The sequence below is a fragment of the Oncorhynchus keta genome, chromosome 32 (genome assembly GCF_023373465.1).
Source record: "Oncorhynchus keta strain PuntledgeMale-10-30-2019 chromosome 32, Oket_V2, whole genome shotgun sequence".
NCBI lineage: Eukaryota > Metazoa > Chordata > Actinopteri > Salmoniformes > Salmonidae > Oncorhynchus > Oncorhynchus keta.
Window position 1 is genome coordinate 3,435,435 of NC_068452.1, and position 16,515 is coordinate 3,451,949.

General features: G+C 42.0%; 2 protein-coding genes across 8 annotated transcripts in view; both read right to left on the minus strand.

Annotated features, from left to right (window-relative positions):
* Positions 1-5,054, minus strand: part of LOC118364822 (phosphoinositide 3-kinase regulatory subunit 6) — a 26,745-nt gene extending 21,691 nt beyond the window's left edge. For both annotated transcript variants that reach the window (XM_035746563.2, XM_035746561.2), the window contains exon 1: positions 4,954-5,054. The gene's annotated coding sequence lies outside the window, so the exon portion shown is untranslated. The remainder of the gene's footprint in view (positions 1-4,953) is intronic.
* Positions 4,661-16,515, minus strand: part of LOC118364821 (phosphoinositide 3-kinase regulatory subunit 5) — a 27,292-nt gene continuing 15,437 nt past the window's right edge. For 5 of the 6 annotated variants that reach the window (XM_052490349.1, XM_052490351.1, XM_052490353.1 and 2 more), the window contains 13 exons: positions 14,547-14,616; positions 12,379-12,553; positions 12,030-12,198; positions 11,822-11,890; positions 10,738-11,627; positions 9,832-9,957; positions 9,601-9,732; positions 9,358-9,451; positions 8,896-8,972; positions 8,636-8,729; positions 8,371-8,456; positions 7,726-7,841; positions 4,661-7,343 (listed from right to left, as the gene is read on the minus strand). In XM_052490349.1, the coding sequence (XP_052346309.1) occupies positions 7,196-7,343; positions 7,726-7,841; positions 8,371-8,456; positions 8,636-8,729; positions 8,896-8,972; positions 9,358-9,451; positions 9,601-9,732; positions 9,832-9,957; positions 10,738-11,627; positions 11,822-11,890; positions 12,030-12,198; positions 12,379-12,553; positions 14,547-14,616 (2,246 nt within the window). In that variant the 3' untranslated portion in view covers positions 4,661-7,195. The remainder of the gene's footprint in view (positions 7,344-7,725; positions 7,842-8,370; positions 8,457-8,635; positions 8,730-8,895; positions 8,973-9,357; positions 9,452-9,600; positions 9,733-9,831; positions 9,958-10,737; positions 11,628-11,821; positions 11,891-12,029; positions 12,199-12,378; positions 12,554-14,546; positions 14,617-16,515) is intronic. The other variant, XR_008088366.1, reaches the window with a different exon arrangement.

Genomic DNA, 16,515 nt, shown 5'->3' on the forward strand with positions numbered 1-16,515 from the left:
CAGGCGACTCTGTTGCTTCCTCGCAGCTAACCACAGGCCTTCTAGTTAGCTACCCTTTGCCTGGTTAAGAAACACAAGCTGCTTTACGAAATTAGCGATGTCTAGTGATGATTTTCTCACTTTTGAGTATAGAAAAGTAGGCTGTCTATGAATTTGTCATCCCGCGCAACCCTCCCAGTGCATTTCATAGCCAGGTTCTATAGCCAGTCAACCTATTTTCCTTTAGAGAAAATGGCTTGAGAGACTACCGTCCAAACGATACTGCATGACCCATAATACCGGTGCTTTTCACATAGCGTATCGCTGGCCGTTTTAAAACAAGGCTACTTGCAGAGCAGACCGTTAAACCATTTGTTTAGGCTACACCTTGTCATGTTACCTCATTAGCTAGCTAGAGCTAACAACCTGCGGTTCAGCAGGGTGCAACGTTTTTGGAATGTTCAGATAGTCATAGAAATTCTAGCATAGCATATTTCTAAGACTTAAGAGTATATAAATAAAAAAAGAGTGGCAAAATGAACACGGGTACAGTAGTAAATATCTTAGCATGAGCTACGAGAATACAGTATGTACTATGTATACTATACTATGTATACACAGTGAGTAGACAACAGTATATAAACAGCATTTGAAGTGACCAGTGTTCAATGCAAGGTAGCGATGGAAGGTGTCAAATATTTTCTATTTTGACTATGTTGGTTGGTTACATTCCCAATCAGGCAGTGGCAGTACCCAGTAAAGGAATGAACAGGGTTGGCTGGTATGCTCCTGCGGACGACAACAAGGACGCAGACATACCACAAGCCTGGCAGTGTAAAGTAAACTAACTTCTTCCAGCCCCTGGAAGAAGAGAGAGTATAGTAATTGGTGGGGGTGGGGGATGAGGGGTGTGTGTGTGTGTGGCTTGAGGCTTGAAATCCCAACGTTAGGACAGTGAGCAGCAAAACAATATATATAGACTGTAGGCTCACATGTACCTGTACACAAAACCTAGAGAGATACCTTGAGAACTAGTCTCGTGTAGAGTCGATATTATGTCACAGTTGAAAAACCAGACAAGCACAGTGTCAAAATAGTCCGGTAGAACATTCCTTTCATGACATAAGCAAAGAAATTTCCCAGCTATAGTAACTCTTAAATTGTGTTGCTACAGTATGTTGTTGAGCAATGCCTCACGTCACAAGCAAGTTGACGTTTATTGTCAAGAGTTCTGTCCTGGAGGCAGAACTGAGTGATTTCCCCTTAGACAGGCCAGCTGCAAAGTCACACTTCGAGATATGCTACAAATTAATGAGAAAACAAATTGCTTAAAGCCTAAGGTTAGGGTTAGCAGTGTGGTTAAGTTTACGCTTAAGTTTAAAAACAGATTTTATGACTTTGTGGCTGTGCCAGCTAGTGACCACTCTCCAGAGCTGCCTCCAGAACAAGATTCATGACGAAAAACGCTAAAACCGCACGTCACAAACTAACACGACAAAGGTTTTTTGTTGTTGTTGGAAACCAGTCCAGTAACAAATGGTGCAAATGTTGTTCATCGATCATTTCCATAAAAAACAAGGCACCAAAATAAAAAAATAAAAAATCATCTAAAAGTGACACCATTGAAAACCAACAGTATTTCTCTCCATCAAACTAAGCAGTAAACCTACATCCAACCCCTCTCACCCATAAACACCTTACGTAACCATAACCCACACAAGATAAACTGGTCAATGATTCTCCTCCACCAGCGGCAGAAGTGCCTGTAAGAAAATAAACATATATGTCACAAAAGTAGTGCATTCTACATACAGGGAATAGGGTGGCATTTCAGATGCACCCTCTATGCTGCTGGTATGAGGGGGGATATCAATCAAGGATATTTCCTGCATTCACAGCAGGAACAATGTGAGGAAGTGTTTGAAGACCACTGGACTCTCGCAACCCTCTGGCCCTCTACCATAAGTTCCCCCATCACATTTGCGTCAAACCCACGCATGAGCATGCACACACACATTCAGGAGGCACACGTACACACACACACAATTCTGACTGGACACAACGGGGCTAAGGGGAAGATTTATACCCCATGTGCTAAAACCATCACGCTGGATGGAGGAAGACCAGAGGAAGAGGGTGGGTAAAGAGGGGGTCCCCAGGGGGGTCTGTTGGTGTGAATTGGGTCAGCCCCTGTACAGAGGGTCACCTGAGGATGTCGCTCCTGGGGTGGTTGTTGTTTGGGCACCAGCACTCAGTGGCCAACTGTATTGTACAGTACACACACATGCATGCACAAATATGCACATATGTTCACACAAGCACGCACAAAAAAATACTGTAAACCTAACCAAAATAAATATGACACTTTATAGCCATGGCAACTATTCAACTTTCACAAAGACCTACAGTACAGAACGTTTGATCCTGGTTTATCACAACTATGCTTTTTACAGCCATTTACGAAACATATTGTTCGAGGTTTTGAAATTATATAATTTTCCCTCTTACCATAGTAATAAGAATGTTGCACTTAACGGTTTCCCATTAATTCCTTAAAGGGAAATATAATGCTTATCAAGCAAAAATCCAGGTTTGAAAACAAGGTTGTTACCATAGCTACAGTGTTGTACATTGCCCAAGCATAAATTGCATTTTTCCCATTGAATGCCTAAGGAATGGTTTTGTAGATTATAGTAGGGCTGGTTTTGACTTACAATGCTGCTGTACGTGGTCATTATAAGACATGTTATAATGACCACGTAAACATTTATCGAGGGAGGTTGTTTGGTGTAATGCAATCTATCCGCCACTGGGGCAGGATGTACGCAGGGCGTCAGACTAGACGGGGTCGCAACACACACACACTTGGCAGGGAGCATGACGAGCCATTGTGGAGACAACCTCCCAGGAGGCTTTGCACACGACGATGCCAAAAGTGTGGCCTTTGTTTTTATATTCTTCTTTAGGAAAACAAACGGGTGGTGTGTTGTTGAAATAAAACTGAAGTGCGTCTGAGCTGAAGTGTGTCTGTGGTTTGCCTGTGACCTCAATGTGCTCATAGCGTCAGGCTTAGACCGTGAGTAAGGTAGCATTTCAATTTACAATTCTTCAGTTAAACAAGGAGGTAAAATCTTCATTTCTAATGCCAGACTCTTAGCCTGGGTGCCAGTCTGTTACTGCTCTCCATAAGGAAACCAGGCACAGTGGAACAGACTGGCACCAAGGCTACCATATTCCCAAGAGGGCCACTCTTGATTTATGTCAACATAGGCATGCCCTAAGCCTAGAGTGTTTGGATCCAGTGACTCCTGGGTTGCTACTTTATAACCCCCTTGAGACAGAGGGCTTTACCTATAATTACATTGCCTAAGCTCTCCTCAGCTATGGAAACTACCAGCATCCCATACAGAAGACCCAAGCCAATAGGTAATGTCATTGAGGGTCCATATTCAGGGGTGGCCAGGGTTTATGGGAACTCCCATAACAAATCTGAGCACCGCTATAAAGCACTTAAAATATAAACTTGGGAACCCACATAATTTCACGAAATATGAACATTGATCCAGCAATTAACACTTTACCCATACATTAAAGCTGCAATATGTAACCTTTTGGGTCAACCTAACAAAATGAACATAGAAATGTGAGTTATAGATCTGTCATTTGCATTGAAAGCAAGTCCAAGAAGCGGTAGATTTGTTCTGCGTGCACTATTTCTATACCCCCTGTTCTTAAGTTTCACTTTTGCTCTTTTACTTTAGGTTTTGTACACCAGCTTGGATATGGAAAATATATTTCACAGTGGTTTAGATGGTACAATGATTCACTACAATATACTTGCTTGTTTTGTCACAAACTGAAATTAGGGGAACAATTCAATTTAATCCATGTTGGTGCATCCCACCCTTAGAATTTTAGCAAACAAGAAATGGCGGAGCGATTCCTGTATAGTACATCTTTAAGTTGCTCTTAGTAACACAGTAATTAAATAGCTGGAAATGGGCACCAAAACCCGATGAGTAATTCAAACCCTGCCCAAACAACATCACCAACAACCAATCACGCATCTAGCCTGGTCCCAGAACTGTTTGTGCTGTCTTGTTGACTGTTGACCATACGAGTTGGCAAGACAGCATAAAACGATCTGGGACCAGGCCACCATTCATCCCAAAGCTACCCAGAATGACCAGGAAACCTGAATCTAAAACAAGGACCCTGGACAGCTGTGTTTGAGACTCACCAATACAAAACACACATCGCCCACAAAGCCAGAGCTTCAATCAGGCATTGTGTTATAAAACTGTTGTCATTATCTCAGGAGATAAAAAACTGTTGTCATTATCTCAGGAGATAAAAAACTGTTGTCATTATCTCAGGAGATAAACTGTTGTCATTATCTAAGGAGATAAACTGTTGTTGTGCTTTGTGTATTCCAGTTGGGACGTAGTGTGTTTGAAAAGGCATGATGGCAAGGAGCTTTTTTTTATAAAGACTAAAAATAGAACAACCTCTTCCCATGTCTACTCTGTTGATCTGGTTAGGTTACAGTGTGGCAGATTCTGAAGACTCGGTTACCTTATCTAAGTGTAGTACCACACTGCCACATTGATAAAGAATGAAGCTGATTCTCATTCACTGGAAAACTTAAACAGCAACAGTAAAAGATTGGAACCAAACAAAATATGCAGTAATCTTGTAATGAGATAGGACGCTCTTGAAAAAAGAGATTTCAAAACTCAATGAGCCCTTCCTGGTTAAATACAGGTTACAGAAAAATATCAGAAAAAGAGTTTAACAGTGTAACATTATTGCATTGTATTTAGGTTACAAAACTGTGCAACTTGAACATAAAACGTGAATCATGCAATGGTCCAAGAGCAATTATATTACTATAAAACCATTCAAAATTAACAAAACAAAAACCCCATACATTTAATAAGAGAGCTTATTTCTGTTGATAAAATCACTATTTACCTGCTTTTCGGTTCAGCAAATAAATCCATAAACTTTCTATGAGGGTGATTGAACTCTGCTCGGGAAGTACAACTTCACACGTTGCTTCAGTTGCAGCTGTGACAGCAGCACGCGGGGCAGTACAGTATGACCACGCCCACCGAGGATTTATTCAACCAATACGATGTCTCAAATGTTTCCCTGGCGATCTAGATTGGCTAAATCCTATCAAATAGGCCTACAACCTATACTTGACTTGTATGTCGTGCTAGTTGAGGTTTCTCATCTTCGAATAGATTTTTAACACAGTTGATATTCTGTTTAAGTCAGCCTACTGTTACTTACTTTATGTTCAAAGACACCCAGAGAAACAAGTTTTTTTTTTAAATGTTGCCTCTCATTTTATCTTCTTTCATCATTATTTATTTCTTATAGGATTTCTCATATAGTACAAACAATTTATAGAACAAAATAAAGACTAACATAAAAATTGGTACCATATGGAGAACAGAAGTGCCAGACAACACTATTTTGTTATATGTTGTTACATGTACAGTACCTTTCATTTCTGTTTATTTTACATCTGTTTATTGAAGTTAGCTATATAGCAATATACACTGAATGTACAAAACATTAGAAATACCTGCTTTTCCCATGACATACTGTAGACTGCACTGTTGGTTAAGGGCTTGTAAGTAAGCATTTCACGGTAAGGTCTACACTTGCTGCATTCAGCGCATGTGACAAATAAAGTTAGATTTGAATCCAGGTGAAAGCTATGATCAGTTATTGATGTCACTTAAGGAGACAGGTTAAAGAAGGATTTGTTGTGTGTGTGTGTGCCATTTAGGCGATAGGCAAGACAAAATATTTATGTGCCTTTGCACAGGGTAAGATAGAAGGTGCCAGTTTGCATGTTTCAAGAACTGCAACGCTACTGGGGTTTTCACACTCAACAGTTTCCATTGTGTATCAGTAATGGTTCACCACCTAAAAGACATTCAGCCAACATGACACAACTGTGGGAAGCATTGGAGGCAACATGGGCTAGTGTTCCTGTGGAAGAGCTTTCGACACTTTGTAGAGTCCATGCCCTGATGAACTGAGGCCGTTGTGAGGGCGAATCTGTTGTGTTTTCCTGACAACATAGGGAAACTGGTTAGGTCACAGCCAGGATAAACCCAGAGCCCTACCCATGTTTAACACAAAGATTTCTAAAATACCAACCTCAACCTTTAAGTAATTTTACTGTGCATTTTATTCTGCGATATGATTGATATTTTGATATTCTGCTATATATATTTTCTGCAGTGCAAAGCTGTAGACAACAAGAAATTAGACAACTGATTAAACAACAGGACTGGATGAGCATATTCTGTAGCACCATAGACAGGTCTATGACACCATGTCAATCTACCCTGGAATATCGATGTCGTCTCTGCGTCCCTGCGGTCATCAGTATCAGCTAAATAAAAAAATATATCTTATGTCAAATACAGTGTCAAGTAAACATTACGGGGTGCTACTTAATATGATACATCTTATAGTATGTACAATGAAATGTCAAAAATGGGATTATTTAATACAATGTCAAATATATACATTCAAAATGTAAAAACAACATTTAACATAACTGCTATTGGATGAGTCTGTGGAGTCCTGAGAAAGGTTGTTTTTCCTACCTCATTATCCTGACATACGTGACTCTCGTGTGGGAAAGTGAACACAATAGACGCCCCTGCTGGTCTAAAGAAGTCACTGTGATATTTCAGAAATGTCCCCTTTCAGGAAACCGTTGCTCATTGCAGTGCCGGAAGAGAGGACTTGCACCAATGCTAGTGTAGCTACAGTGTAATGATGAAGTTATTTTGAGGGAAGAAATATATAGTATACAAATGTACATCATTTACATAATCCATAGTGTCCATTTCAAGCAACTGGGTATTGAACCCGGGTCTCCTGAACGTCACAAGACTGTTAGCCCAACGGAAGTCTGTAGGTCTCAGGCAATGTTAGTCATCACAGGAGGATGGTTCGCTGAACCATCCAGCAGCCATAATGTCCCTTGGCTCCAAAAAGAGTCTCATCCATTCATTTTAGTCTGGTCCACAGACACCAGGCTTTTCACCTACACTTTCTAGTCTTCCCCTCTGTTACCAGCTGTCTACAAAATAGTCAGAAATACATTCAAGTATATATATATATATATATATATATATATATATATATATATATATATATGTTTAAGGCTGGTCTTCCACTCTCAGGGCTGTGCCCCGCTGAAGGTGGCTATGGGCAGGCAGAGGAGTGAGCAGAAGGTGGGGTGGAGTGGCTGGATCTGGGCGGACAGGCTCTGGCCTAACCTCCAGTCTGTAGAGCTGTCAGGCTTGTAGCATACAGACACCTCACACCTGGGAGAGGAGGAGGAAGGGAAAGAGACTGTGGTCAGATAGTGTGTGTCTGTACGTGTGCATGTTTAACTTTACTTGTGGGGACTGTGTGGATGTGTTTAACTAAGAACAGTAAACCAACAAAAATGTGACCAACTGGGGACATTTTGTTGGCCCTCAAAAGGTCAAATGCTATTTCTAGGGGGTTTAGGGTTAGGATTAGGTTAAGGGTTAGTTTTAAGATTTGGAGCTAGGGTTAGGTTTAGGGTACAGGTTAGGTTTAGGGGATAGAGAAAATGGGACTGAATTGTGTGTCCCCACAAGGTTAGTTGTACAAGACTGACTGACTGACTGACTGACTGACTGACTGACAGTGTGTGTGTGTGTGTGTGTACGCCTGTACCTGGTGACACCCTGGAAGATCTTCTTCTCATCCTGGTCCAGACACACAGCGAAGGTGGTGTTACCAGTCCCACTGACCTGCACCTTGTCCACCTTCACCTCAGTAACGCTCAGTTGCTGTCAAGTAGAAACTGACCATTAGAAGCATAAGAAGTATATTTTGTGACTCCAAGGGTGGCTTTTCCACACACAGACTAAGCACAGTCCTGGATCAAAAACACGATCAAAGGATAATCTCCAGTGAAAGCGTTCAGGACTAGGCTTAATCTGTGTCTTGGAAACCAGCCCTAATGACATATAGAAAATAATGATTAGTGGCATTAATGCTGTATTTGTCTGAGCTACAGGATGCAGTGTGTCATATTAACGTAAGATCAAGTGAACAGGAAAAGTGTTGGACAACAACCACAACAAAAAAAGTCAAGTGAAAGTCGTGCTCTTGTTAAGGTAGAAACTGAGACGTGTCTGTGAAAGTGTACATCAGGTTTCCTATCGGGTTGATCTAGAAAGAAGCTCGTTCTCGGGGTACGAGAGATGTTGCTCCACTTATGGAGTCCCTATAGAGCACTGTGGTTTACGTAAAGTTGTTGATGTATGCCGACTAACCGCAAGTCGCACCGACTCGATCTGACAACATCCTGCTCACCTGATTGTAGCCTTTCTTAGATTTGTTTGAGTTCTGCCTTTTCAGTACTTCTGTCATCGTCAACTGCAAGCACTCCATCTTTGAATCTGAAACCGTGGGGGAAGGAAGGGATCAAAACAGGATGTCTGCGTTGACGAAACAAACTTTCAAACCTACAACTGATTGGGCCGCTCCCTAACATGCGTGAGCCCAAAAATGTCCAACTCATGAATGAACCCAGAACATTATATTACTGTAGTTCGTTGTATTGCTGTAGTTATATCACCTAGTTCCTCTGGATTCTTGCAGGCTTTGGTCAGGTTGATGGAGGTGCAAACTTTGTCTTTCTTCGTCCATTGACTTCTCCCACTGATGACCACCTGAGAGTGAGTGAGTGAGTGAGTGAGTGAGTGAGTGAGTGAGTGAGTGAGTGAGTGAGTGAGTGAGAGAGACATCAGAAATGCATCAGACAACGCTGATTCTTTATGCAGTTGACACGGTCAGTATGTTTCTAGTGGGATGAAGAGCTGCTGAACACCATCTTACCCTGTTGTAAACCACCTCTAACATCAGAGGGACTGCCTCCCGGTCGCCATCGATCCCAAACCTCTTGCTCGCTGCACCTACAAAACGGACAAACACAGAGCTTCCCTATTAGGATACAGCCATAGAGCTGAAAATGGTGCTGAAGATGAATAATCAAATCATTGATGATGGTGAATATGAAGAATGATGATTTATACGTTTTGTGTCACTTCGTTTTTTTAGAAATAAAAAGCGGTGGAAGAGATTGTCATGTGTCATGGAAGAAACGACATGGAACCACGAGACAAACTGAGTTTCTGAATCATAGATTGAAACAACAGATGTTCCCTCAGCCATAATCCATCCAGACCTCAGACTCCCGGCTGAAGTCAAGACGCATATTTTCTGTTTGGAAAATCTTACCTGCCTGTTGTTTATTATGGGCAGGTTGCTAAGAGACAGTGCTGAGGCAGATGTACGTACCCATAGCCTTGATGGCTCGTGTACCCGCGGTGTGGCCCAGCTCTAGGGAGTGAATGAAAACCTCTGTCCTCCTCTCGCCTCCAGCTAACGTCATCTACAACCCCAAGGACATCAAACACTCAACACACACATTTATAACATGGAGGTTGAGTATAGGAGATGTGCAGTGTGTGTGTGTGTGTGAGAGAGAGAAAGAGAGAGCAGGACAGAGAAAAAGGACAGAAAAGAGAATCCAGACCTCACCTCAGCTTGGTAGAGCTGCATCAGTGCAGGCCTGGCGGCATGGCGACAGTAGTACAACACCAGGTCAGCCAGGATGGGCAGACGATCCTCATAGGAACTATCATACAAATCGGACTCTATCTTAGAGGTTTGCTGCAAGACACAGGGAACACCATTGACCGAGTGTGAGACAACACATCCATTTTTCAATCATGTTCATCATTTGATATGTCACACAAAGTGTGGTCTTACCTGACACACCACGCTGGCTGGTAGACTGAGCAGGCTCAAGGTGTTGCGTTCGTACCAGGGGTCCAGCATACCAATGAAACGGGCTATGTCGTTAGTGCTGTCTTCTGTGCCCAGATTGTTGAGCTCCTAAAAGAACAATAGGTCAGTCTCATTTTAGCTGCAGAGTAGTAATAGTATTGTATGGCCACAGAAACATTGCCTGACGACTCATCCTGAATTGAATGCCGCTGCTCTATCGCAGGGTTTGCCAAACTTGGTCCTGAGGGAAACAGTCTCCTAAACAGCTATCTACCCATTATCTAGAATTGACGTTAAGCTTTAGAGATGATGTTTCTTATGGTGCACCAGAAACTGTAACATGGTTTGGGTCAACCTCATCAGGAAGTGAATTGAAGTTCAATTTATAAATTGAAAAAACAAGGAACACTGTTCCTAGGCCGTCATTGAAAATAAGAATTTGTTCTTAACTGACTTGCCTAGTAAAATAAAGGTAAAATAAAAATCCTGCTAACTGTTCCAAATGAACTGAATTTGGCAAAAGGGCTTTTATGTACTCTGCGCCATCGGCTTGGAACACCTTACAAGATATTTTTATGCTGGAAGAACTTGTCCCGATTGGTGTTTTTAAATCACTGACGAAGGATTTTGAGGCTGATTCCCTGACCTGTCAAGGTTTTAAATTTGCGGTTTTACGATTTTGTTGAATTCTATGGCCTTTACTAGATCACTTGTGGTTTTTCATGTTGTCTGTCTGTAATGATTTGGTGCTGCCTATCTTGACCAGGACGCTCTTGAAAAAGAGATTTCAAATCTCAATGAGCCCTTCCTGGTGAAATAAAGGTGAAATAAAACAAATCTGATAGGGCCACTTAAAAAGAGCCACTACACTATAACAGTTGTACTCACTGTACTTCCTCTCCGTGGGCTAGCCGACTGGCCTCCGGGGCTAGGGCACCTCACAACACCATCCCTCTTCACGGGCACAAAGAAGAACTGCAGCCGGAAGGCTCTGCTGAGGCTCGGGCAGGCGTTCTCTCTCTGGCGTAGGTTACTATAGGCTCTCGCCACCTTGCCCGCCACATGGTCAGCCCCGAATACTACCACCCTCAGGGTAGTGGAATTACCGTTACCCTCCTCGTCACTGCTCAGGATGGGCCTCCGGCGGAAGCACACGTGCTTGAGGGCCTGGGGGGTACAGGGGGTCTGGAACAAAGAGTCTGGGCTGACTAGGTGCACCTGCTGCGGGAGAGAGTTGGAACGCTTTGAACGAACCGCGACCAAGTCCTTAGCATCTGGGCTGCCGAGGCTCTTGGCTCTGGTCAGGGACTGTGTCTTTGTCTTGAAGAAACGGGAGAAGTGCTGGCTCAGACGAGCCGAAGCTTTGGTTGACTTGCCGGATGATGGGCTCCGTTCCAAAGGGGAGGGGCTGGAGGTGGCGTCCTCGGGGTCTTCGTAGAAGTCACTGTCGATGCCGGAAGTGACTGAGAGAACGGAGGGGGCGTAGGATCCGGAGGCCAAGGACAAGGTGGAGTACATGGAGTCTTTAGAGGCAGTGGAGAGTGAGGAGACGGTGGAGAAGGTAGAGGCTCGGTGGTCCACACTGCAGCAGTTGTACATAGACATGGCGGAGACAAACTCCTCCTCTCCTTCTTCCTTCTCTCCCTCTTCCAGGTCGAACTCTGCCCCTTCCTCCTCCTCCTCCTCCTCCTCATCATCATCTTCGCAGTCACCCTGACCACTGGAGGTCTGGAAGCCGGTTAGGTCATGCTCGTTCTCCAGGATGGTGTTGAGGATATCTGAAAATCACAAAGACCATCAGTTGCATGTACTGTAAAGCACAGTATACAAATTAATTTATCACAATCCAAGTCGAAACCATCAAACAGAAAGGAAAGTCAAACTAGGTAGGAGAAACCTAAAGAGGAACCAGACTCAAGAGGGATCCCATGACAAGCCATTTCATGAGAGAGTGAAGACCAAAGTCCTTTACCAAAGTTGTCCTTGTCCCAGTGAAACATGTAGCACTTGGCTGTGGGCAGTGGTAGAGTTTGCAACATTCCTAAAAACAGAATGAATACAACGACACATTTACACATACTGTATGGAAATTTTTCGCATTAGCTTCATTTTGACAAATCAATAGAATAGGTTAGGATAGGTTAGAATAGGTTAGAATAGGTTAGGCTCCGCCCTCTCACCTTCAGACTTCCTGCCATTGGACGCTGGGACACCCATCCTCTCCCTCAGCCCCTCCAGGCCCTGGGTCACATGATCACGGCCTTTCGCCGGGTCGTCCATGGCAGCGGCCGTCTCCAGGACGTCGGTTACCATGGAGAAGATCTCCGCCAGCTCCTCTAGACTCCTGACCTGTGGAGAGTCATGTTGTGTTACTGTACAGAAGATGGGTACTAACAAACTACTAAACATTGATTTGGACTATGATGGAAAACTAAACAGATTACACAGCCATCAAGACTAATAAAATATTAACTAAAATAAAATATATATTTGTACAGCATTCCAATGGTATATTGCATCGTCCAGTACCTGCAGGGCTTTGTGGATGCTGGCCAGGGTGTACTTGGTGCCCAGGGTAGCCTGGTAGGCATGTTTGACCAGGGTGATATACGTCTCTCTCTGAGACCGTTGGATACTACTCAGTTGGTCTGCTACAGACAGGAACTCAGGAGGCACCTCACTAGGGTTCATCAACAGAACCGTCCTATAGGGATGAGATGACATAGGGTTGACATGGTGGAAAACACAGGGGTGATAGAGGTCTGCGCTCTAAAAACGAGTCAATATTATTATTCCTTGTTACATGAATTGTAGAACAGGAAGATACAAATGCCTTTGTCTCTCGGCACACATACAAAGACGTATATATACAGTTGAAGACGGAAGTTCACATACACCTCAGCCAAATACATTTAAACTCAGTTTTTCACAATTCCTGACATTTAATCCCAGTAAAAATTCCCTGTCTTAGGTCAGTTAGGATCACCACTTTATTTTAAGATTGTGAAATGTAAGAATAATAGTAGAGAGAATGATTTATTTCAGCTTTTATTTCTTTCATCACAATCCCAGTGGGTCAGAAGTTCACATACACTAATTAGTATTTGGTAGCATTGCCTTCAAATCGTTTAACTTGGATCAAACGTTTCAGGTAGCCTTCCACAAGCTTCCCACAATAAGTTGGGTGAATGTTGGCCCATTCCTCCTGACAAAGCTGGTGTAACTGAGTCAGGTTTGTAGGCCTCCTTGCTCGCACACACGTTTTCAGTTCTGCCCACAACTTTTCTATAGGGTTGAGGTCAGGGCTTTGTGAGGGCCACTCCAATGCCTTGACTCTGTTGTCCTTAAGCCATTTTGCCACAACTTTGGAAGTGTGCTTGGGGTCATTGTCCATTTGAAAGACCCATTTGTGACCAAGCTTTAACTTCCTGGCTGATGTCTTGAGATGTTGCTTCAATATATCCACATCATTTCCCTTCCTCATGCCATCTATTTTGTGAAGTCCCTCCTGCAGCAAAGCACCCCCACAACATGATGCTGCCACCCCCGTGCTTCAAGGTTGGGATGATGTTCTTCAGCTTGCAAGCTTTTCCTCCAAACATAACGATGGTCATTATGGCCAAACAGTTCTATTTTTGTTTCATCAAACCAGAGGACATTTCTCCAACAAGTACGATCTTTGTCCCCATGTGCAGTGTCAAACCGTAGTCTGGCATTTTTATTGCAGTTTTGGAGATGTGGCTTCTTCTTTGCCGAGCAGCCTTTCAGGTTATGTTGATATCTGACTTGTTTTACTGTGGATATAGATACTCTTGCACCAGTTTCCTCCAGCATCTTCACAAGGTCCTTTGCTGTTGTTCTGGGATTGAGTTGCACTTTTTGCACCAAAGTACGTTCATCTCTAGGAAACAGAACACGTCTCCTTCCTGAGCGGTATGATGGCTGCTTGGTCCTATGGTGTGTATTCTTGCGTACTATTGTTTGTACAGATAAACGTGGTAACTTCAGGCATTTGGAAATTGCTCCCAAGGAAGAACCAGACCTGTGGAGGTCTACAATTTGTTTTCTGAGGTCTTGGCTGATTTCTTTTGATTTTCCCATGATGTCAAGCAAAGAGGCACGGAGTTTGAAGGTAGGCCTTGAAATACATCCACAGGTACACCTCCAATTGACTCAAATTATGTCAATTAGCCTATTCGAAGCTTCTAAAGCCATGACATAATGTTCTGGAATTTACCAAGCTATTTAAAGGCGCAGTCAACTTAGTGTATGTAAACTTCTGACCCACTGGAAATGTGATACAGTGAATTATATGTGAAATAAACTGTTTTTAAACAATTGTTGGAAAAATTACTTAACCGACTTGCCAAAACTATGGTTTGTTAACAATAAATTTGTGGAGTGGTTGAAAAACTAGTTTTAATGACTCCAACCTAAGTGTATATAAACTTCCAATTTCAACTGTAAATACACATGCAGTTACACAGAAACAGAACAAGAGGAACGCTAACAGAAGAAAAACCAACACGAGAGTGAAAAGGAAGGAGTGATATATTGGGCAGGGATGGGAAGGGGTGGGGAGAACCAATAACTGAAGAGGAGTTCCAGACGTGTGGTTTACGTGTGCATGACAAGATTGCACAATCATTCATAATAATAAGTAGTAAAATATAGCCGTTAAACTGTTGACAACCTACATTGTTTTTGAGCGATGTTTTGAAGTGGCCAGGCCTTGCTCTTCTCTCACCAGTCTGTGATAGGAAATGCCTGTGAAGTGAACACACGCTGAATAAGTTGATTGTTCTTGACTAAAGTATTGTACTGCACACAATTATATATTTTCACCTCACAAAATAGTGATCCCCATTCACATCCACTGCAAGCTCATTCATTCATTGGCCTGTACCTGACGTGACTTTCTCAGATTTCAGCGGGAGTCTTTTATCTTATCTGTCATTATTCTCTTCCAGGTAGTTGACAGGTTTGTTATAGTTCTGCTTTTTTCCCCTTTTGTGAATTGAAATCACACATCCGCTTTCAAAGAACAGGCTACCACAGAACCGTCAAGCACTTCTCCATTATCACTGGCGCATGTTTGCGCAGACAGGTTTACCTAACTTGAACAATTTGAGGTGATCAGGTTCATACAATCGTACAACCCTTTGACTATTCCACATATAGCAGTGTTACAGCCAAATTCAAAATGGATCTGAATTGTAAAAATAAATAAACAAATTTTTTTTTTGTTACACACAATACCTCATAATGATAAAGTTATGACATATTGTTTGTGCAAATGTATGAAAATTTAAATACAGACATACCTCATTTAAATAAGTATTCACATCTCTGAGTCAATACTTGTAGAAGCACCTTTGGCAGCAATAACAGCTGTTAAAAGTCTTTCTGGGTAAGTCTCTAAGAGCTTTCCACACATAGATTATACAACATTTGCCCATTATTATAAAATTGGTTGTTGATCAAACTAAGGACTTATTAGCAAGCCCTAGTCTGTTGTTAATGATTTTGAAGTCATGGAGGACTCATTTATTTGAGTTGAAAAATAAAATGTTGCACTCATGGAATGGCATGCTTTGCCAAGAGTGTGCAAAGCTGTCATCAAGGCAAAGGGTGGCTACTTTGAAGAATCTAAAATATATTTTGTTTAACACTTTTTTGGTTACTACATGATTCCTTATGTGTCATTTCATAGTTTTGATGCCTTCAGTATTATTCTACAATGTAGAAAATAATAAAAATGAGTAGGGGTGTCCAAAGTTTTATATATAACTTACAAGTCCAAAAATTTATATTTTTATTTTTTATTTCACCTTTATTTAACCAGGTAGGCTAGTTGAGAACAAGTTCTCATTTGCAACTGCGACCTGGCCAAGATAAAGCATAGCAGTGTGAACAGACAACACAGAGTTACACATGGAGTAAACAATTAACAAGTCAATAACACAGTAGAAAAAAAGGGGAGTCTATATACAATGTGTGCAAAAGGCATGAGGAGGTAGGCGAATAATTACAATATTGCAGATTAACACTGGAGTGATAAATGATCATGTACAGGTAGAGAGAGATATTGGTGTGCAAACTACAGATTGCCCCGTCAAGTCTATCAAAAGGGTGCAAGTTTGAGCATGTGTCCATCAGGCCTATGGATTTATTTTTATCAGCATTAATTAGATTGCGCATTAAAAGCCCCACTTTTATTCCGTAGGCTTGGATCTGCACTATGCAGCTGCAAGAGCACATTTTTCACTGGCTGTCCACTGGTTTCAAAAACAATGATTGATAGGAAGTTTACATTTCTTGTATTCAACCATTATTGGGTTCAAATACACATTGAGATTTGTGAAAAGCCATCCACAACAACCACAATCCGTATGGAGCAAATAGCTAAATGTCATGGCTTTAGAGGCCTCTGATAAAATTCACCCAACTTACTGTGGGAAGCTTGTGGAAGGCTACCCAAAACGTTTGACCCAAGTTAAACAATTTAAAGGCAATGCTACCAAATACGAATTGAGTGTATGTAAAACTTCTGACCCACTGGGAATGTGATGAAAGAAATCAAATCTGAAATAAATCATTCTCTTCAATTATTCTGACATTTCACATTCTTAAAATAAAGTGGTTATCCTAACTAACCTAAGACAG